The sequence below is a fragment of the Tamandua tetradactyla genome, chromosome 14, assembly GCF_023851605.1.
Source record: "Tamandua tetradactyla isolate mTamTet1 chromosome 14, mTamTet1.pri, whole genome shotgun sequence".
Taxonomy (NCBI): domain Eukaryota; kingdom Metazoa; phylum Chordata; class Mammalia; order Pilosa; family Myrmecophagidae; genus Tamandua; species Tamandua tetradactyla.
In genome coordinates, this window is record NC_135340.1 from 51,488,793 (window position 1) to 51,511,077 (window position 22,285).

Below are 22,285 nucleotides of genomic sequence, written 5' to 3' on the forward strand. Positions count from 1 at the left end.
TATTGTGTTTTGTTTTGTATGGAACTTTATAGATACTTTATAGTAATTCACAATTTTGTAAAATCACATTAAGTATCCTAGTCTGCCCTTGATATTTTTGTTGCTTATATGATTTACCTATATATTGCCAGGAATACGACACGTAGTTTGCATTTGTCTATAAGAGGATTCTACAGATAGATGCAAGCATTTGATCATTTCATTGCTCTTCTACTCTTCGTACTGGAATCGTATTTTCTTTTAAATCACCTTCCCTTTATTTCTTTATATTAATGTTGGCGCATTGCCAGCATATATTGATTTGAAACTTATACGTGTAACCAGGCGATATTCTTAATTTTACCTTGAAATACTAATAATTTCATTTCAGGACTTTGTAACAAAGAGAGCGATTTCGAGTCTGATAGAAGGACAACTCGGGTAGACTCAAGATATTTGCTAAGACTAACTTCAACACGTATAAGACCGAACACAAAGGGGGCCCTTTACTACTTTAAAAAAAAAAATTACCATTGTTACATAAAGCGGCTTTAGACACTATCAAGAGTCGCTGCGTCCGGGAACGGAACCTGCGCACCTCTGGTCAGAGGCGCCCCGGGACAGCGGCGGCCGAGCCCGGAGCGGAACCTTGGCGCGGTTACGCCGGTTTCCGGCGGGCTCTTAAGAGCACTGAACAACTTTGGGTCGCAGCACCATGAGAGGGCCTGAGCCAGGCCCCGAACCTACGATGGAGGGAGACGTGCTGGACACACTAGAAGCTCTGGGGTGAGTATTTTGGGAAATGCCTTTTCCTGGAAAACGTAAACCCTCCTTCCGCTTCTCTGCTGCGGACTGCTCCCCGTAGACCTCTGTTGGGCCTGCGCAGCGTCGCGCAGGCCTCCTTACCTTCCTGGCCTCTTCCGGCGCCGACGGAGTTAAGCTGTAGGCGGGAAAGAAATCCGTTTGCGGGATTTGGCGGGGCCGGGGAGTTGGGTGGCCTCCTTTTCCAAGTTCCACGCCTCGAAATTCTGCAGCCCGGACCCCGGTGGATGGCTTGCAGCGGACCGGCGACCACCTCCCCTGCGGACGAGCGCGTCCCTGCCCCGGGGGTGATATTTATTTTGACGTAGTACTAGCTCCCAGTGGGGAGGTTGTTGGTATCCCGACTGAGGCTGGAGACTGTTGTCCCTTGGCTTGCTAGGGACCCGGGAGCGAATCTTTCCTGTTTGCATGATCAAAGAAATGTTTTAGTTCAAGTGCGGCTCCATTCGTTTGATCACTTCATCCGTTCGTTGATAAGTTCATATATGTCAGGCAAGGAAAAAATTACCTGTAGCGTTTATTGTCATGGGGCCACAGAGAGTCAACTGGCATATAGTGATTCGGGGTGTTAACTGCTACGAGGGACTCTTAGAGTTGGGGTGGGGGTGATTCCGGGCATAGAAATTAATATATGCAGCATAATCTCTCCAGCTGCCTCATCCCGTTTTTCTTCACTGTCCTTGTCCCTATTCAAGATTATCTTGCCCATTTGTTGACGGTCTCTTGAATTCCCCTCCCTCCTCCTTCCTTCTATCTTCTTTCCCAAGTAAGCTCCAAAAACAGGTACACTTTTTTTTTTTTTTTTTACTGATACATTTCCAGTAACACCTAGGGCAGAGTCTGGCACAATAGATGGAAGTTAATGAATGGGTAAATGAATGAAGAAAAGCCCAAAGAAGAGTTTACACAGAGGTGAACACAAGGCTAGTTAATTGAGTCTAAAAATAACACGTTGATAAAGGGATTGGAGCCATTTGCACATTGTTTGTCCTGGAGTTTCTGAAGTAGTGTAAGCTGTGCTGTTGTGAAGATTGAAAAGCCCCCACCCCCTTTTTTTTTTGTTTAAACTGCACTTGCTCCTCTGTCAACTGCTTCTTTAGCTGAACCCTGATAATACCTAATTTACAATGACTCAGTTTTACACAACCTTGCACTTAGTACATCCTAAATAAGTATTTGTCAAATGAAAGAATAGTGCCAGTGATTATTTAATGGGACATTTTTACTTTTGTGAAATCCCTTGGAAGTACTCATTTAACCTGCTTGAGGCAACCAAAACAAAAAATTAAAATATGTTAGTAGTATTTAGGCCCCAGTTTGAGTTCCCATGTGTTCTTGGTGAGAATAGTGTGATTCTTATGAAAAAGGGAAAGTGAGTGCTTTGTTCTTCTTTCATTGGTTGAACATAAGTATTTTAAGAAATGAAGTTTGCTACAGTAGTGACTTTTATCAAGGAAAAGTAATATCAGATTATTCAATATGAAAAATAAAACAATTTAGACATTTTATAATTTTTTTTTTCTTTTTCTTTCTTTTTTTTTTTTTTTTGCATAGGCAGGCTCTGGAAATCAAACCCGGATCTCCAACTGTAATTAGTTTTTCTTGGAATAACTGAGGACAAAATTTTGAGCTTTGAGTTATCTTATGATGAAACATGAGAAAAGATTATTTACATTTGTATTGTAATTGAACACTTTTCAGATATCCATGTTGATGATGAATAATGCATTTGCTATTGTAGTAAAACATTTGGGATATTAATGAAGACACTTTAATTTGTTAGAAAAAATAGGAAATTAAAAGGAGTAATTAAAAGCGAAAATCTATGTGAAAGAACAATTTAGTGTTTTAGTATATTACAAATGAAAACAGGGTTGGAATAACTCACTTTCCTCCTCTGTGAAGTGAGCAGGCAGGAGCAGTTGATTTCAGAAACCTCTTTCAGTTCTGATATCCTGGGACTTTGTGGAGCAGTTGATCTCAGCTCTGGGTGAGCATCAGAATCATGAATGAAGCTTGTGAAAAATGTTCCAGTCTGGCCTATACCCCAGACTGACTGAATCATAATCTTCAGGGGTGGGTGCCAGCTATGCATGTTTAGAAAAAAACTTCACAGCTTATGCTGAGAATTACTGTTACGGAGTGAAGTTTATTCCAAATATTGAGAGCAGCAACATATTGGACACTGTTCTGAGGAGCTAGTTTCACTTAGTTCTTGCCCCTGTAGAGCTTACATCATTGGAGAACAGAAAAGATCACCCAAATATTTATAAAATAAACTAAATATATTAAAGCAAAACAGGATGATGTAAGAACATGACAGGAGAATGTGTGTAGTCGTAGGAGTTAGTGCTAGATTCCTGAGGAAGTGACATTTGAGTTGATAGAGAAGGACGAATAGGGTTTAATTAGGTGAAGTTGAATGAGAAGGGAGATCTAAGGAGTGCTTATGGTGAAAAGAAATATTCAGAGACCCTGAATTGTTAGGAGAACTAGAGGGACAGAAGGCAAGGCTCAGAGTAGTAGAAGACTGGACTGGAGAGTTAAGTAAGGACCTGGGCAAGTATCACTTTTTAGGCTGTGTTATGGATTTTGTTCTTTTTCATAACAATTTTTTAATAAAATAGGGAGTGATTAGATGTCTACTTTGAAAAGATTACTTTTGTCAGCGTGGTGGGGAGTGAACTGGAGAATTTAGTTAGTAGTCTAGGAAAGAATAGATGATGGCTTAGTGGCAATGTATATGGACAAAGATGCTTTACATGGCTCAGTGATTGGATGTTAGGGTTCAAGGAGATAAAGGTATGAAGGGTTCATTTCTTCAGTGCTATTTGTTGAGCTCAAAATTAAATGATTTTTCACTTTTGGAATCTGAATTGCATGGGGAAGAAAGTAAAGACAGCATGAACTAATAAATATGGAGAATGGAGGTAATAATTAGAACAAAGAATGACTGTAGGTGAGTGACTGAAAAAGCAAGCTGGGAGGATTGATAGGAGGTAATGGTCAGGTCGTGACATGCTTGAATTAGTGATTTTGGAGGTAGAGAAGTTCCAGGTTATAGCAAGGTCCAGGTAATGGCTGAATAACATGTATTGGAAAAGAGGAGGTTTGGGAGTTGAGAGCTCAGGGAAAAGGTATGCGTGTGAATTTTGAAGAAACTCAGTGTAATAGAGGTGATGAGGCAAAAATAGTGGAAAGGAAAACTGAGCAAAGGGAACGTTGGGGAGTGTCGAAAAGATTGATAGATGACAACTACAAGAGGAAAAGGGTGGCAAATCTGACTGGCCTGAGCCTCAAGAGAACAGGATATATTAATGAGATAATGGGAGCCATCATACAGATGCTGTATTGGGAAGCAAGGAGGATAAAATCTCTGCCGTCTAACCCTGAGGAACTTGAGAGTAAAAATAGCCAGACGTGGCAGGGATAATCTCTCTGAGAAGAGATTTACAATATAGGAGATGAATGGAGTATAGGCGGTGAGTTTGGGAAGCAGGGAAAAGTGGAGAGCTGGATCAGAGGCGAATTTAATGGGGTGGGTGAATGACAGGGGGAAAGAAAGGGTCTCATAATTTACATGTTTGGTTGATGAAAATAGAAAATAAATTAGGCCCTGGCTGTCTCTTTGAGGAAGGTTGCCAGTGGCCCTGATGGACTGAAGATTTGGATCTTTGGATCTCTCAGTTTGAATCTTGATTTGAGTGCGCCTAGCTCTGTGGGCCTCTGGGAGGTCTAGTGATGGTGACCCCAGTGTTCAGAATAACAATAGCAGTTTTCTAAATAAATTAGAATATAGAGAACAAACTGCAAACATGGCTATTCTAATTAAACAGCAGAACTGCATTGGCAGTCAGAGCAAGCATGAAATTTTAAATATGATAAACACTAAACAGTTGCTAAATGCAGCATAAATAGACTCTTAAATATCTACTCTAATTTCTCATATACTGTGAGAAGAGAATCACAAGGAGTGGTGATACACCTTCACTGATGTTTTGGTGAACGCAGAATGATATTTGATTACTCTGCTACACAAAATGAGAACTGTGGACTAGCAGCGTGAACATCACCGAAGGAGTGTTTTAGAAATACAGAATCCCAAACTTTACTCCAGCCCTAGGTGCATTTGAATCTTTATTTTAACAAGATCCTTGGAGTCATATGCACATAAAGGTTTAAGAAGCACTGCTTTATACTATTTCATTCTGTTATTAAATTATCTAGCAAGCTGATTTTGACACTTACGTAAAGAATTAAAAAAGAAATGTTTCTGGATAGTGACATTTCAGTTGGGGTTAAGAGCAAGGCCTGTGGGACTAAGTTGCCATGTTTCATATCTCTACCAGTTGTTAACTGTGATTATGGCAATCTTGGAAGAGTTATTACCTTCTTTGTTCCCCATTTTCCTCATCTGTAAAATGAGGATAGGAATAATATCTTATATTGTGGCAGTTAAATGAGATATTATACATAAAGCATTTAGCATTAGCCTAGCATACAATGAGCATTATGGGTGTTAGTTGGTATTATGATTATGATTATTATATGTTCATATTGCTAAGTATATTTGCCTATTTTTATTTTTACCTCATTTGATGAGCTGAGGCATTATGGATTGTCTTTTTTTCCTGCTAAACTAATTCAGTGTTTGATCACTTTTTGTTGAATTTTATAATTGGCCTGTTAGTGAAGATGACATCACCATCAAGTAAGAATTAGTTAAATTTTATGCAAGAGTTTATGATTATTGCTTTATTGCAGAAATGAAAGCAAGTAGGGGAAAATAAGATTTCACTTAGATGCCCTGTGAGATATGGAGGAAGGGTATAGAGGAAGCAGGTTGGGCTGGAGGTGCAAAGACTTGTATACTAGTCTCATTTCTTCCATTATCTGTGTTTATTTTATAGTTTCTTTATAGTTGTAGACAGAATTTAAAAGTTCATTTGGAGGATTTGGGATCAAATCTGAATTTGAATCCTGGTCCCATCATTTAGTTACTTAACCTCTGAGCCTATAGAAGTGGAATAATAGTATGTTAACTTCAAAGGGTTTTTGTGAATATTAAATGAATTACAAATATACATAAAATACTTATGTAATGTAAATATGTAAAATGCATCTATTTGCATGTGTATGTATATGTATATGTGTGTATTTGTGTACATACATGTATTGAATAAAGTATGGTACATCTAGACAGTGGAGTACTATATATAACTGTAAACATGATTGATTAATGTCTCTAAATACTGACTTCTAGTATATGTCTCTGTTTATATATGTCTGTGTGTTTAAATCATTGGGAAAGGAATTGTTTTTCTGTACATCCTTACCGGAATTATATTCTAAAGATAAAACAAATTAAACTGTTTACAGCAATTTTATTGTTACTAATAATATTGGTTTTCCTATTCTGAAACCATACCTAATTTATCTCTATTTCTTTATGTATTATAGGATTCTGTAAATGTCATTAGAAACCAGAATTTTCATTGTAAGAGAGAATAGATCAAAATAGAAAACAAAACAAGTGAAACCTCTGTAATTTTAAATTTGAATTGGAACTAGCAGTATGAATTCAAGATGTAGTTTCTCTTAAAAAAACAAAGACAGAAACATTGCTCATTTTCTAGTATCACATTGTTTAGTATCTTTAAAAGGAATCAGGCTGCAGGCCACAGTGGCTTAGCAGGCAAGAATGGTCGCCTGCCATGCCAGAGGACCCCGGTTCGATTCCCGGTGCCTGCCCATTGGAAAAAAAAAAAAAAAGGAATCAGGGTTCCTTGGAGAAATGACTGATCACAGGTAATGGGCAGGAACATCTTGTTGTAGAATTAAGAATTTAGTGGCCAACATGAATGGACTTCCACTGACCAAAGAGGACAGCTTTAGCATCAAAAGACTAATAAGTGCAATGGATTAAAACACATTATATATGTTAAAGTTCATAAATGCATAATGTTAAAAAAAAGAACTTGGTTACAGAAAGAATAGAATCAGAAAGCTGGGTATCCAGATTAATTGACATAATATAAAAAGTGATTTGAAAATTTGAGAGTCTATTCAAATGTAAGTTGCAGAAGTGTTTAAAAGTATAAAATTATTTTTAAAAAGTAAAAAGTTAAAAAAGAAATAATTTAGCTTCAGTGATCTTAGGAGGGGGCAAGATGGTGGCTTAGTGAGATATGGAATTTATTTTGTCCTCCAGAAGCTGCTAGTGAATAGCCAGGAACTGTACAGAACAACTGCTGGGGGGATATCAGTGACGGGACATACAGTTTATATCAGTTTGGATCAGGTGGAAAGGCTGAGACCCCACACAGAACTGTAAGTCCCCCAAGCCACAGAGACCAGCACCCCTCACCCATGGGCACGGCATGCTAGTTCCCCAAGGGTAAAGGAAACGGACTTTACTAACAGCAAGAACTTAGCTCAACCAAGTTCCAGTTGCAGAATTATTTAACAAATTCTGACTACTGAAAATAGGCCCCCAGCACAGATAAACTTGGAATAAGCACTAAAGGTACTAGGAGCTTTTGCCCCACAGAGAGGGGATGAGGTTGATGAAAAACAAAAACCAGAGGCTTTTTTGAGTTGGACAGCACAAAATATTGGAAAAGGGCTGGGTCCCCGAGCAAAGGGGGCACATAAATCCTGGAGATACCCAGAGCCATGAACCAACTTAGGCTCTTGATTGACAAACCCAAGGAGCAGGGGTCTGACTCTGAAAAGGCTTTTTTGCTTTTTCCCCTGTGCTTTAACAGCTCATTTGATAGAGCTGGAAGCCCTCTCAGGCTCCAGCACTGCTGCAGGCAAGGGTGGAATTAACCTTGTCTGAGAGACAAAGTAACTAGTCAGGAAAAGGAGTTAATTCCCTACAGGGTATATCTTCCCCAAGAGAAAGGTGGGGCTCAGCTCAAGTGGGAATTCTTCCTTCAAAGAATTCAGGCCCCAGGTACTGGAAAACTGAAGCAATTAAAGCCATCATATTATGTCATCTCTGTCTCAACCATGTCTCTGGCTGGGAGAATCTACTGAAGTTAAAGGCACTGCATCAACTTTAAGCTGGTGGGAAGCTGTGGGCAGACAAGTGCTACATGCTGGGCAGGATAGGAAAAGCACAGAGTCTTCGTAGGAAAGTCTGTCAACCTGCTTGGTCTCACCCTTAGGGAAAACTGATGCTGGCTACAATTTCCTCCTGAGATTTGGGCCTTTCTGGTTGGGGAAAATCTGACTGGAGTCTACAATATCTGAGGAGATCCTCCTCTGCAAGAAAAAAAGGCTCCATAAAGACAGAGCAAGAAACAGAAAAATAAGAACTGAAAAATTCTAATCAGTTAAACAGAACTTATGCTAGAAGCCTAGAATAAGTTGAACTGAATGTCAAAGAACAGATAAAGAGCAAAGCCATCCAGCAAGAAAATCCTAGAGTGAAAAAAACCTCCAGAATAAACTAATTAAGGAAATCAAATGTCTAGATGCCAGCAATGAATAATGCGTCATACTAGGAAAATCGAAGATATGGCCTAGTTGAAGGAACATGCCAACACTTCAAATGAGATACAGGAGTTGAAACGACTAATTGAATTTTCAAACAGACATGGAAAATCTCATCAAAAATCAAATCGGTGAGTTGAGGGAGGATATAAAGAAAACATTGGGCAAACAAAAAGAAGAACTCAAATATTTGAAAAAAACAAATCCCAGAGCTTAGGAAATGAAAGGCATAATAGAAGAGATGGAAAAAAACGTAGAAACCTACAATAGATTTGAAGAGGCAGAAGAAAGGATTCATGAACTAGAGGACTGGACATCTGAAATCCACCACACAAAAGAAAATGTAGGGAAAAGAATGGAAAAATATGAACAGGATCTCAGGGAATTGAATGACAACATGAAGTGCAATAATATACGTGTTATGGGTGTCTCATGAGGAAAAGAGAAAGAAAAAGGAGAAGAAGGACTAATGGAGGAAGAAATCACTGGAAGTTTCCCATCTCTTTTGAAAGACATAAAGTTAAGGTCCAAGAAGCGCAGCATATCCGAAACAGAATAGATCCACATATACATACTGCAAGATATGTACTAATGAGATTGTCAAATGTCAAAGACAAGGAGAGAATTTTGAAAGCAGCTAGGGAAAAACAGTCCAACACATATAGGGGAAGTTTGGTAGCATTGTGTGTGGATTTTTCAGCAGAAACTATGGAGGCGAGAAGGCAGTGATGTGATACATTTAAGATTCTAAAACAGAAAAACTTCCAACCAAGCATTCTATATCCAGCAAAATTGTCCCTCACAAATGAGGTGGAGATTGAAATATTTTTAGGCAATAACTGAGAGAATTTGTGACTAAGAGACCGACTCTGCAAGAAATACTAAAGGGAGCACTACAGGCAGATAGAAAAAGACAGGAAAGAGAGGTCTGGAGAAGAGAGTAGAAATGAAGACCATAAGTAAAGGTAAAAAGAGAAAAAAAAAATAGATATGACATATAAAATCCAAACGACAAAATTGTAGAAGAAAATTGCAGTAGTAGTAACATTAAATATTTGTGGATTAAATCTCCAATCAAAAGACATAGACTGGCAGAATGGATTAATTGATCTCAAAAGTCCTTTTTGTTTTAATTTTTTGAAAAAAATTTGTACCTGTTTTTCCCTCTATATTTGTTTGTTTTTCTTGTATCTGATATAAGTTTATTAGACCCCACTATATTTGGTTTTGTGTTATCTGCAATATATATCTTACAATTGGTGGGTAATTTTACTGTAAATTATTAAAATATTGAAAAAATGTTCATTATGGTCAGCAAGCTTTTTCTGTGAAAGGCCAGTTAGTAAATATTTTAGGTTTTTTTGAGCCATATTGTATTTGTCACGTTTACTCAACTCTGGCATAATGTGAAAGTAGCTATAGATCATCTGTAAATTAATATATTCGTTGTCCGTGTTCAAATAAAATTTTATTTACAGAAATAGGCAGCTGGCCTTGATATGGCACCTTGTTTTTTATTGTGAAATAGAACATATATATCAAAAAGAAAAGCGATTTTCAAAGTACATTTTAAAAATTAATTACAGATTTTGAAGTTTAATATGAATTGCAATTCTACATTTCCAGGTTTTTCCTTCTAGCTGCTTGAAAATACTGAAAACTAAAAGAAATATCATTATAGTGATTTGATTCAGCAGTCATACTCATTTGTTAAGTCCTATCTTCTCTGTTATAATTCCTCCTTTTCCTTTGGTCCTATTCCCAATCTGTAGGGATTTTTGGACTATGCCCATTCTAAGTTTTTCATGTGGAAAAGGGGTATTAACTGTATAGAAAAGGGAGTTGAAATCAGTTGATACTCTTGGAGAGGCTGGGCTCTGTGGGTTTCAGGACTATCTGGCTTAGGAATCCTCTGGTATAAGTTTCAGGAAAGTAAATTTACTACGTGGAACTTTTGTATAGTCTCAGTTAGAGCTCTAGATGTTCTTTAGGATTAATGAGAATGATGTTGGTTGGTGTATTGCAAAATTTTTTTAACTTTTATTTCTTCCTTTCTAGGTATAAGGGACCACTTTTAGATGAGCAAGCCCTTATCAAGGCAGCAGAGGGTGGACTATCTTCACCTGAATTTTCAGAGCTCTGTATTTGGTTAGGCTCTCAAATAAAATCATTGTGCAACTTGGAAGAAAGTATCACTTCAGCTGGTATTGCCATTGTGTTTTATTTACTTTTCTATTTAATAGTAAAATGAAATAATAACTTATGATTTACATTTTATCAGGAATGTACTCACTTTACAAAGAAAAACGATATTATGAAGAACTTCAGTATATGATATTAAAAATCCATGAAATAAAGTTTATATTAACTTAAAAATGTTTCTTAAATTTGCTTTAAAATTGTTTTTTAGAAGCAATAGATTCTGAGTTTAGTTATTTAGAAGTTTAATTTTTGAATGCTGCTTTTTTTTAATTCAGGTTATTTTAAATTATTTTTTAAAATAGATGCAGTCACTAATTTGTATTCCAAAGCCTGTAACTTATAACATGGATTCATGTAGAAATGTTTTATAAAAAGTTTTGTACTAGCTCATAACTCTTATTTAACTTGTTACTATTTTGATAACTAGAGTCCTGTAGTGTCTTTGGTCAAGTTTCAGCTAGTTGTAATAAAATGAAGAATGAAGAATTATTGCGCATTTGGCCAGGGGACAAATTGCCCTCCTTTTTGAAGCTACCATTACCTTTTTTGTTTGGCATGGGCAGACACTGGGAATCGAACCCGGGTCTCTGGCATGGCAGGTGAGAACTCTGCCACTGAGCCACCATTGCACGCCCACCATTACTTTTTAATTGTTGTTTTTCCTTGCCAGTTCTCACAGAATTCAGTTGAAGCAAAGTAAAGTAAGCAGAATTGAAAACATACAACAAAATAATTCTGTTACACAATTAAGATAACAATGGGTGTTAATTAATTATTTGAATACACAGAAATATAATAGAGATGAATCATTTACTCTAAAATCAATTAATAACTGTAGCCATAATAATGCGTTTCATATTTGAGTTGCTGACGTAAAATATGTCTACTTTAAGGAAAGACATATTTTCTTAAATATTTCTTAAAGTCAATGGACGTTAAGGAAAGTCCATTGGAAGAGAAATATTTATGAACTTATCTTAGATACTTACGTTCTTAAATTAATACTTATGTTCTTAAATTTCATTGTCACTTTGTACATGTAGAAACTGATTACCTTTAGCTTGGCTTATGGTCATATATGTAAGGATTTAATGTGAAAGTGACAAAAATATTGTCTGTAATTTAGAAATTAATGTAAAATTGACATCAACTAGTGGTAAATTTTACAGTCTCACATAATTAGGGTAAATAGTCAATGTTTTATAATTTTTTTCTCTTTTTTCCAAGGGAAAGATGATCTAGAAAGTTTCCAGCTTGAGATAAGTGGTTTTTTAAAAGAAATGGCATGTCCATATTCTGTACTAATATCAGGAGATATTAAAGACCGTTTGAAAAAAAAGGATGACTGTTTGAAACTTCTATGTAAGTTATCTTTCTTTGAAGATTTGAATGCATGTATTTGATCTGGATTTTGTTATTTTTAAGTCAAGATTTATGAAATTTCATTCAATATTGATATTTTTATATTAGTAAGTTTTTAATATTTGAAATATTTTTATAAATGTGGTATAAATTCTATTAGTGATTGTCCTAGTTTGCTAGCTCCCAGAATGCAAAATACCAGAAATGGAGTCGCTTTTAACAAGGGGAATTTAATAAGTTGCTAGTTTACAGTTCTAAGGCTGAGAAAATGTCCCAATTAAAACAAGTCTGTAGAAATGTCCAATCTAAGGCATGCAAGGAAAGATACCTTGGTTCAAGAAGGCTGATGAAGTTCATGGCTTCTCTCTCAAGTGAGAAGGCACATGGGGAACACAGACAGGGCTTCTCTCTCAGCTGGAAGGACACATGGTGAACACAGTGTCATCTGCTAGCTTTCTCTCCTGCTTCCGGTTTCATGAAGCTCCCTGGAAAGCGTTTTCCTTCTTCATCTCTAAAGATCGCCGGCTCGTGGACTCTGCTTCATGGTGCTGCAGCATTCTCTGCTTTCTCTGAATCTCCATTCTCCAAAATGTTTCCTCTTTTATAGTCCAGAAATTTATCAAGACCCACCCAAATGGGTGGAGACATGTCATCACCTAACCCAGTTTAACAACCTCTCTTGATTAAATCACACCTCCAGGGAGATGATCTGATTGCAGTTTCAAACATACAGTATTGAATAAGGATTGTTCTGCCTTTATGATATGGGATTTTGATTAAAACATGGCTTTTCTAGGGTTCATACATCCTTTCAAACCAGCACACTAATATACTTCTAAAATTTCTAACACTTGTGATTTGTTTGGCCTGTATGTGGAAATCTGTGCCCTCAGGGCACTTTAATTCTAGTGCTTCCTGTGTATTTTTACCAGGTGAGTATTTGAAGTATAGGTTACTCTTATATTCAAAAATTACCATAAATAATAGATCTGTTTGTATTGAATTAATTTAATTTTATGCTATTTTTAAGGTTCTAACAAACTGGTCATTTGAAAGAATTTTTGTAGAGTTTTTATTATTGAAGATTTCTTTCTTTTAACTTATGCTTTTTATAAAAAAGATTCATGTGGCATATGCTGCCCTATGCCTAAAGTGCTAGCAAAGTTTGTTTCTTAGTGCAAAAATTGTGCATGTATGTGAGTGTGCATGTGTTTAACTAGAGGTGGTAAAAGAGGGATTGGTATGTGAATTACCTGTTGTGCTGGTTTGAAAGGATGTATATCCCCTAGAAAAGCCATGTTTTAATCAAAATCCCATTTCATAAAGGCAGAATAATCCCTATTCAATGCTGTATGTTTGAAACTAATCAGATCATCTCCCTGGAGGTGTGATTTAATCAAGAGTGGTTGTTAAGCTGGATTAGGTGACAACATGTCTCCACCCATTTGGGTGGATCTTGATAAATTTCTGGAGTCCTATAAAAGAGGAAATATTTTGGAGAATGGAAGAGAGAAGAATGACATAGACACAAGAGGCAAAGAGTCCACTAGCCAGCTACCTTTGGAGATGAAGAAGGAAAATGCCTCCCGGGGAGCTTCATGAAACCAGAATCCAGGAGAGAAAGCTAGCAGATGATGCCATGTTTGCCATGTGCCCTTCCAGCTGAGAGAGAAGTCTTGACTGTGTTTGCTGTGTGCCTTCTCACTTGAGAGAGAAACCCTGAACTTCATAAGCCTTCTTGAACCAAGGTATCTTTCCCTGGATGCCTTAGATATGAACATTTCTATAGACTTGTTTTAATTGGGACATTTTCTTGGCCTTAGAACTGTTAACTAGCAACTTATTAAATTCCCATTTTTAAAAGCCATTCTGTTTCTGGTATATTGCATTCTGGCAGCTAGCAAACTAGACACCTGTATATGTTGAGGAGGGAATGAAAATTTTGTGACTCGCAGATCTTATATTGCTTTATCTTCCTCCCATCCAGTGTGAGCCACTGATAAGTGAAACACCATTATTAATGGTAATTCACAGTAACCTTTAGGTATATTGAGACAGAAAGTGCTGAATAAATACATTTAATAGATTATCTATTTTATATAACTTTCATTTATTTTTTTTAATTTCATTTTCAAGTTTACTGTATTCATGTCGTTATTGCTCTCGATTCTTTTTAAGTTGGTATTCGTATCATTGACATTTGTGCAATATTTCAGTAATATATGTTAAAGAGTTCTCGTGCATCTGTTAACATTATTTTTCTCTTTTTTATTGTAGTATTTTTAAGTACAGAGCTTCAAGCTTTGCAGATCTTACAGAACAAGAAATGTAAAAATTCTCAGTCAGATAAAAATAGTGAAATATTTCAGGAAGTTCAAGCTATCTCTGATACCCTTGGTGTACCCAAGTCAACAACTTCTGACATTCCACTTATGCTAAACCAAGTGGAATCAAAGGTATCATGTTTGTTGTATTTTTTATTTTCCCAAAATTCAACTGAAAGCTAAAATGTTATATTAAAAATGAAAGTATTCCCTTAAGTATAAGGTATATATATTCCATTTTAAGAGAAGTTTATGTTCATGTAGACTACATTTTGGATTCTTATGTAATTTACCTCAAGCTAATATCCAGGAAACAAAACTTAATAAATAAGTGCCGTGAAGGCTATCTCAGAGTCTGCCATGATAGACATCACCTTGCAAATTTTAGGATTACTTTCCTAAACAGGGTAGAATATAGTATAGTGAAAGAAGTAGAGCTAATTACAAAGTCAAAAGGCAAACTAAACTTTTTTTGGGGGGGGTAGATGTTAATAGAATTACAATGTGATTATCTTTGGCAGTGAACAAGCACAGTTTCTGGTGGATAAAGTGTTTAGCAATTGTTTGTTATATAGTGAATACATGAATGTGTACACTGATGGCATAGCTATAAAGAACAATGAACTATGTACCTCTTACATATTTGTATTTAATTTTCAGTTATCAAACCTTACTATTATGCTAGAGAGACTGTCACTATCACAGACCTTCCAAATTCTGACCTAGTTTCTAGGTTTTGTCTATTCACTATGGAAATCCTCTAGTGTAATAATAGGATCAATTTAAAGGAAAAGAAAATTCTCACCTGCAAGAATAGGTATTAAATTCCATTTTTAGGCACATTTGTATAAACTAAAGACTTATTTGATGAAGGTTTATTTAATAATATTTGCATTGATAATTCATAAGCTGAAAAATAAGATTCGTCTGAATGAATGCAAGAGAATTTTAATATCACTAAGATGAAAACATAATAAAAAAAAACCGTAGAGCTTGCAAACCAAAGAATAAGTCTGTGAATCCCAGCTCAGACACATTGTTCTAGGGTTAACAAATTATTCTTAAGGTTTTTTTTTTTTTCTCTTTTCTTCTGAATTAAAAATGATATGGGTTTGGTCAGAATATCTGGAACTATTTTAAATTGAAACAGGTTTTTGGGTTTTTCCTTATTTTCCAGTATTTCCATGTATTTTTCTCACTTACACTTTTCCATTTTATGGTTTTCAGTTAGTATTAAAAATACCCTCAAACCCCTCTTTTCCCTGCTTGAAGCAGGCCATAATTCCCAATTTCAAATGCTAGCAAGCTAATTATAAGGTCATCGTTACTATGGCCATTATGACTAAATATTTACCAGAAAGGATTTCTATTCTATTCAAGTTCCTGTCAAAAGTAAAACTCTCCCTGTTTTCTTTCTTCTACATATGATGTGTTCAGATGATACTTTGTCACCATCAGGAATGAAAATTATCATTATTTTCTAACTAGAAGTTGTTCAAATGTGGATCTAAGGCAATTTTAGTAATTTAACAGCAAACATGTCATTAGCTGTTCTAAATGTTTACAAGTAATATCACATTTAATTTTCGTATCAGCCACGTGAGATAGGTACTGTTATTATCTACAATGACCATATGAAGAAACTGAGATACTTGCAGGTTTAATAACTTAAACAAGAAAGTTTCTAAATAGTGGTAGATCTGAAATCTGAACCCAGGCAGTCAACTTTCAGAACTTAATGCTAACTCCCTCTCTATAACAAGTAATTTTCAAACTTATTAGAACTGTTATCCAAAGTTGAAATCTTAGGAGTGGAGTGGAATATGTTACATGTAAGAAAATATAATTATGCATTCAAAATCCCTCTTGAGTATTAAGCAGTTAAAACTTTTAGTAATGTGTGAAATTTTGTGATCAAAATTGGAAGGCTTTACAATAAATCTGCAAAAATTTTATATTTTAAGAAAACAAGTTAATAATTCCTTATAATCTGTAAGAATTGTATCAGCAATTTTATTATCTGTAGATGTAGATTTACTGTGAAGCCAATAAAGCTTGAGCTTTGAAGCTCCACATTTGTACAGTTTTTTTCCAAGCTGATGTTTTAAAAAACATTTCTCTTGATATAATTTACATATCATAGCATTCACCTGTGCTAAGTGTACAATTCAGTGAATCTTAATCTTAATATATTTCCAGAATCGTTACCATCATCACGATCTAATTTTTTTTTAATATTTTTATTGTGAACAACAAACATATGACGTTCTTGACATACTCTTTTTTTTTTTGCTCTTCCTCATGCAAAAACATTTTAAAATTTGTACAGTTAGTCCTTATCACTGTACGCTCTAGGCATTCCTAGATTATACCATCTCAGACTTTATTGTTTATCTTTCCTTCTGGTTTCATTTGTGCCCCCAGCCCTCCTCCCTCTGTCATTCTCACATTCAGCTTCATTCAGTGTACTAACATCATTATGCTACAATTAGGAAGTATTGTGCTATCCATTTCTAAATCTTTACAATCAGTCAGTCCTGTTGCACAATCTGTATCCCTTCAGCTCCAATTACCCAATACTACCATATTTCTGTCTCCTGATGGCCTCTATTCTTAACTGAAATTCTCCAAGTTCATTCATTAATGTTAGTTCTTATCAGTGAGACCATATAGTATTTGTCCTTTTGTTTCTGGCTAATCTCACTCAACATAATGTCCTCAAGGTCCATTTATGTTATTACATGCTTCATGACTCTATTCTGTCTTACAGCTGCATAATTTTTCATCGTATGTATATACCACAGCTTGTTTAGTCACTTGTCTGTTGATAGACGTTTGGGCTGCTTCCATCTCTTGGCAATTGTAAATAATGCTGCTATAAACATTGGTGTGCAAATGTCCGCTGCTATAAACATTGGTGTGCAAATGTCCGTTTGTGTCCTTTTCCTCATTTCCTCTGAATAGATACCTAGCATTGGTATTGCCAGATCATATGGCAGTGCTAGACTTAGCTTCCTGAGGAACCGTCAAACTGCCTTCCACGGTGGTTGTACCATTTTACATTCCCACCAACAGGGGATCAGTGTGCCTCTTTCGCCACATCATCTCTACCACTTGTCATTTTCTTTTTTATTGATAATGGCCATTCTGGTGGGTGTGAGATGATATCTCATTGTGGTTTTGATTTGCATTTCCCTAATAGCCAGGGCAGTTGAGCATCTTTTCCTGTGCCTTTTAGTCATTTGTGTTTCCTCTTCTGAGAAATATCTATTCGGGTCTTTTGCCCATTTTGTAATTGGGTTGTTATTTCCTTCCTTTTGGTTGCTTTGGGTTTAGTTTGCTGTTCTTTCTCTAGTTCTTCCAAGTGAACAGTTAATTCCTCGATTTTTGCTCTTCTATTTTGATACAGGCATTTAGGGCAATAATTTTCCCTCTTAGCACTGCCTTTGCTGTATCCCATAAATTTTGATGTGTTGTGTTTTCATTTTCACTTGCCTCAAGATATTTACTGATTTCTCTTGTAATTTTTTCCTTGATACGCTGATTTTTTAAGAGTGTGTTGTTGAACCCGTGTATTTGTGAATTATCTGGCCCTCTATCTGTTACTGATTTCCAACTTCATTTCTTCATGATCTGAGAAAGTGTTTTGTATGATTTTAATCTTTTTAAAGATTGGTTTATCCTTGAGAATGATCCATGAGCACATGAAAAAAAAGGTGTATCCTGCTGTTATGGGTATAATGTTCTATAAATGTCTTTTAAGTCCAATTTGTTTATTGTATCATTCAAATTCCCTGTTTCCTTATTGATCCTCTGTCTAGACATTCTGTCCATTGATGAGAGCGGAGATTTGAAGTCTCCAGCTATTATAGTAGATGTGTCTATTTCTGTTTTCAGTGTTTGCCTCATGTGTTTTGGAGCACCCTGGCTTGGTACATAAATATTTATGATTATTATGTCTTCTTGTTGAATTGTTCCTTTTATTAATACATACAGTCCTTCTTTTTCTCTTTTAATTGTTTTACATTTGAAGTCTAATTTGTTGGATGTTAGTATAGCTATTCCTGCTCTTTTCTGATTATTGTCTGCATGGAATATCTTTTCTCAACCTTTCACTTTCAACCTATGTTTATCCTTGGGTCTAAGATGCAATTCCTGTAGACAGCATATAGATAGGTCCTGTTTTTTAATCCATTCTGCTAGTCTGTGTCTTTTGGGGAGTTCACTCCATTAACATTTAGTGTTATTACTGTAAGGGCAGTACCCTCGTCTACCATTTTGTCTTTTGGATTTTACATCTTATATCTAATTTTTCTTCTTTTTACCTTTACTGATAGTCTTCATTTCTACACTCTTCTCCACACCTCTCTCTCCTATTTTTTCTTATCTGTCTCTAATGTTCCCTTTAGTATTTTTGCAGAGCCAGTTTCTTGGTCACACATTCTCAGTGATTTTTTTGTCTGAAAATGTTTTAATTTCCCCCTCATTTTTGAAGGAAAATTTTGCTGGATATAGAATTCTTGGTTGGCAGTTTTTCTCTTTTAATATCTTAAATATGTCATCCCACTGTCTTCTCGCCTCCATGGTTTCTGCTGAGAAATCTATGCGTAGTCTTATTGGGTTTCCCTTGTATGTGATAGATTGCGTTTCTCTTGCTGCTTTCAAAATTCTCTCTTTTTGACATCTAACATTCTGATTGGTAAGTGTCTTGGAGTACATGTGTTTGGATCTATTCTCTTTGGGGTACACTGCACTTCTTGGATCTGTAATTTTAAGTCTTTCATAAGAGTTGGGAAATTTTCAGTGATAATTTCCTCCATTAGTTTTTCTCCTCCTTTTCCCTTCTCTTCTCCTTCTGGGACACCCACAACACATATATTCATGCACTTCATGTTGTCATTCAATTCCCTGAGTCCGTGCTCAATTTTTCCATTCTTTTCCCTATATTTTCTTTTGTTGTTCAGATTTCAGATGTTCCATCCTCCAGTTCACTAATCCTTTCTTCTGCCTCTTGAAATTAACATTGTAGGTTTCCATTGTTTTTTTTCATCTCTTCTACTGGGCCTGTCATTCCCATAAGTTCTGCGATTTGTTTTTTCAGACTTTTGATTTCTTTTTATTTATCCCTTGCCTTCTTTATATCCTCCCTCAATTCATTGATTTGATTTTTGATGAGATTTTCCATGTCTGTTTGAACATCCTGAATTGATTGTTTCAACTCTTGTATCTCATTTGAATTGTTGGTTTGTTCCTTTGAGCCATATCTTCAGTTTTTCTAGTATGATTTGTTATTTTTTTCTGGCATTTAGACATTTAATTTCCTTAATTAGTTTATTCTGGAAATTGTTTTCACCTTTTTACCTAGGATTTTCTTGCTGGATGACTTTGTTTTTTGTCTGTTCTTTGACTTTCATTTCAGCCTATGCTAGACCTCTAGCGTGGGTTTTGTTTAACAGATCAGAATTTTTCAGTTCGTGTTTTCTTATTTCTTGCCCTGCCTGTATGGTGCTTTTTTTTTTCCTTAGGAGGGTCTACTTAGGTGGTATAGACCCCAGTCAGATTTTCCCAGACCAGACTGGCCTCCTCTCAGGAGAAAGAGTCACCTGCATCAGCTTTCCTTGAGGGTGAAACCCAGCAGGTTGAAAGACTTTCCTATGAAGCCTTTAGACTCTGTGTTTTCCCTATGTGGCTTTGTTTACCTGCAGGTCCCACCAGCATAAAGTTATAAAGGTGCAGTCCCTTTAACTTCAGCAGACTCTCCCTGCTGAGGTGTGGTTGAGACAGAGGAGAGGTTATATGCTAGCTTTATTTACTTCAGTTTTCCAGATCCTGGGGTTTGAATTCCTTGAGGGAGGAATTCCACCTGAGCTGGGCCCTAGCCCTCTCCTGGGGAAGGCACAGCCTCCAGGGAATTACTTCCTTTCACCTGACCAGCCTCCTTGTCTCTCAGACAATCTTAATTCCACCCTTGCTTGGGGCAGTTGGAGCCTGAGAATCCTTGCATTTGTATCTAAAGAGTAGTCAAGCTGTAGAAACACAGCCACAAAAAAGAAAAGAAAAGAAAAAAAAACATCCTTTTCAGAGAAGGACCCCCCCATACCTTGGGTTTGCCAATCAAGAGCTTAAGTTGGTCCATTGCTTTATGTATCTCCAAGTCCTTTTCCTTCAGGGCCCAGACCCTTTTAAGTATTTTGTTGAATACTTAAAAAAAAAAAAACCCTCTTTTTTCCATCGGCCCTGCTCCCTCTGTACCAGGGCAAAAACTAGCAACCTCTGCTTTTACTTGAGGTTCATCTGAGCCATCTTTAGTAGTCAGAATTTGTTAATTAATTCCACAATAGGAGCTTGGTTGTACTTAGCCCCTGCTGTTAGTAAAGTCTCTTTCCTTTCTCCTCTGGGAACCAGCCTATGGGGGAGGGGCGCCAGCCTCTGTGGCTTGGGGAACTCATGGTTCTGGGTGGGCTCGCAGCCGGTCCAGCTTGTTCAGTCTGGTGTACACTGTGTGTCCGGTCACTGATGTGGCCCCAGCAGTTGTTCTGTACTGTTCCTGGCTATTTACTAGCTGCTGTGTAGGATGAACTAAATTCCACACCTCACTAAGCTGCCATCTTGGACCTCCTCCTTGCCCTTCCCGATATACAAATATTCTTGACATGGTTACAGTCAGTGGCTCACAATATTGTCGCATAGTTTTGTATTCATAATCATTTTTTTGAACATTTGCATCTCTAGCAAAGAAATAAAAAAGAAAAAACTCATATATGCCATACCCCTTATCCCTCCCTTTCATTGACCACTAGTATTTCATTCTACTCAATTTGTTTTAACCTTTGTTCCCCCTATTATTTGTTTCTTATCCGTATTTTTTTACTCATCTGTCCATAATGTAGATTAAAGGAGCATCAGACACAAGGTTTTCACAATCATATAGTCACATTGTAAAAGCTATTATCATTACACAATCATCTTCAAGAATCATGGTTACTAGGACACAGCTGTACAGTTTCAAGTACTTCCCCCTTAGCCATTCTGATACATAATAAACTAAAAAGGTAATATCTGTCTGATGCATGAGAATAACCTACAGGGTACTCTCAACTCTGAAATCTTCCAGCCACTGACATTTTATTTTGTCTCATTTCTCTCTTCCCCCTTTTGATCAAGAAGGTTTTCTTCAATCCCTTCATGCCGAGCCCCAGCTCATCCTAGAATTTCTGTCCCACGTTGCCAGGGAAGTTTACTCCCCTGGGAGTTATGTACCATATAGAGGGTGGAGGGCAATGAGTTCGCTTGCCGTGTTGGCTGAGAGAGAGAGGCCACGTTTGAGCAAAAAAAGATTCTCTGAGGGTGACTCTTAGGCATAATTTTAAGTAGTCTTAGCCTATCCTTTGCAGGGATGAGTTTCATAGGGGCAAACCCCAAGATTGAGGGCTTGACCTGTTGATTTGGTTGTCCCCACTGCTTGCGAGAATATCAGGAAGTCTCCAAATGGGGAAGTTGAATTTTCCCCCTTTCTCCCCATTTCCCCAAGGAGACTTTGCAAATACTTCATTATTCACTGTTCAGATCACTCTGGGATTTATTGGGGCATCACACTAACCTGGACAAATCAACAAAATCTCATGCCCTATTCAAGGTTCCATGTATTTATGATGTTTAATTGAACTGTCTATATAAGTTAAATTAGGAAATGCCCTGTTCAAGATACAAATTTCGCACCAAATAAGCATTTCTTGCTTTAGTCTCACACAGAAGTTGACGTTTTAAAATATGAATGACCATCTGTTTTCGGCACCCTGTAATATTGACATTTCTTTGTTCTCCCTCATGCAAAAACATTTTTAAATTTGTGCATTTAATCACTATCATTGTACTTTCTAGGCATTCCTAAATAAGATCTTATTTTAGAACATATCTATGACCCTAAAAAGAAATCTGTGTGCCCATATACAATCATTACAATCTCCTCCTCAGCCTCTAAGCTAATTTTGTTTTCTTTTTATTAAAGATTGCCCCAATATTGAATAAGCTTCATGCCCTTCAAAATCCTTCCTCCTCCTGATTGTTTACACTAGTTACCTTATACCTGAGAAACT

General features: G+C 36.5%; 1 protein-coding gene across 1 annotated transcript in view; it reads left to right on the plus strand.

Annotated features, from left to right (window-relative positions):
• Positions 1-622: 622 nt before the first annotated feature.
• The window catches only part of FAM98B (family with sequence similarity 98 member B), a 51,320-nt gene continuing 29,657 nt past the window's right edge, over positions 623-22,285 (plus strand). The window contains exons 1-4 of the mRNA XM_077127421.1: positions 623-765; positions 10,360-10,505; positions 11,731-11,865; positions 14,143-14,321. Coding sequence (XP_076983536.1) covers positions 695-765; positions 10,360-10,505; positions 11,731-11,865; positions 14,143-14,321 — 531 coding nt within the window. The 5' untranslated portion in view covers positions 623-694. The remainder of the gene's footprint in view (positions 766-10,359; positions 10,506-11,730; positions 11,866-14,142; positions 14,322-22,285) is intronic.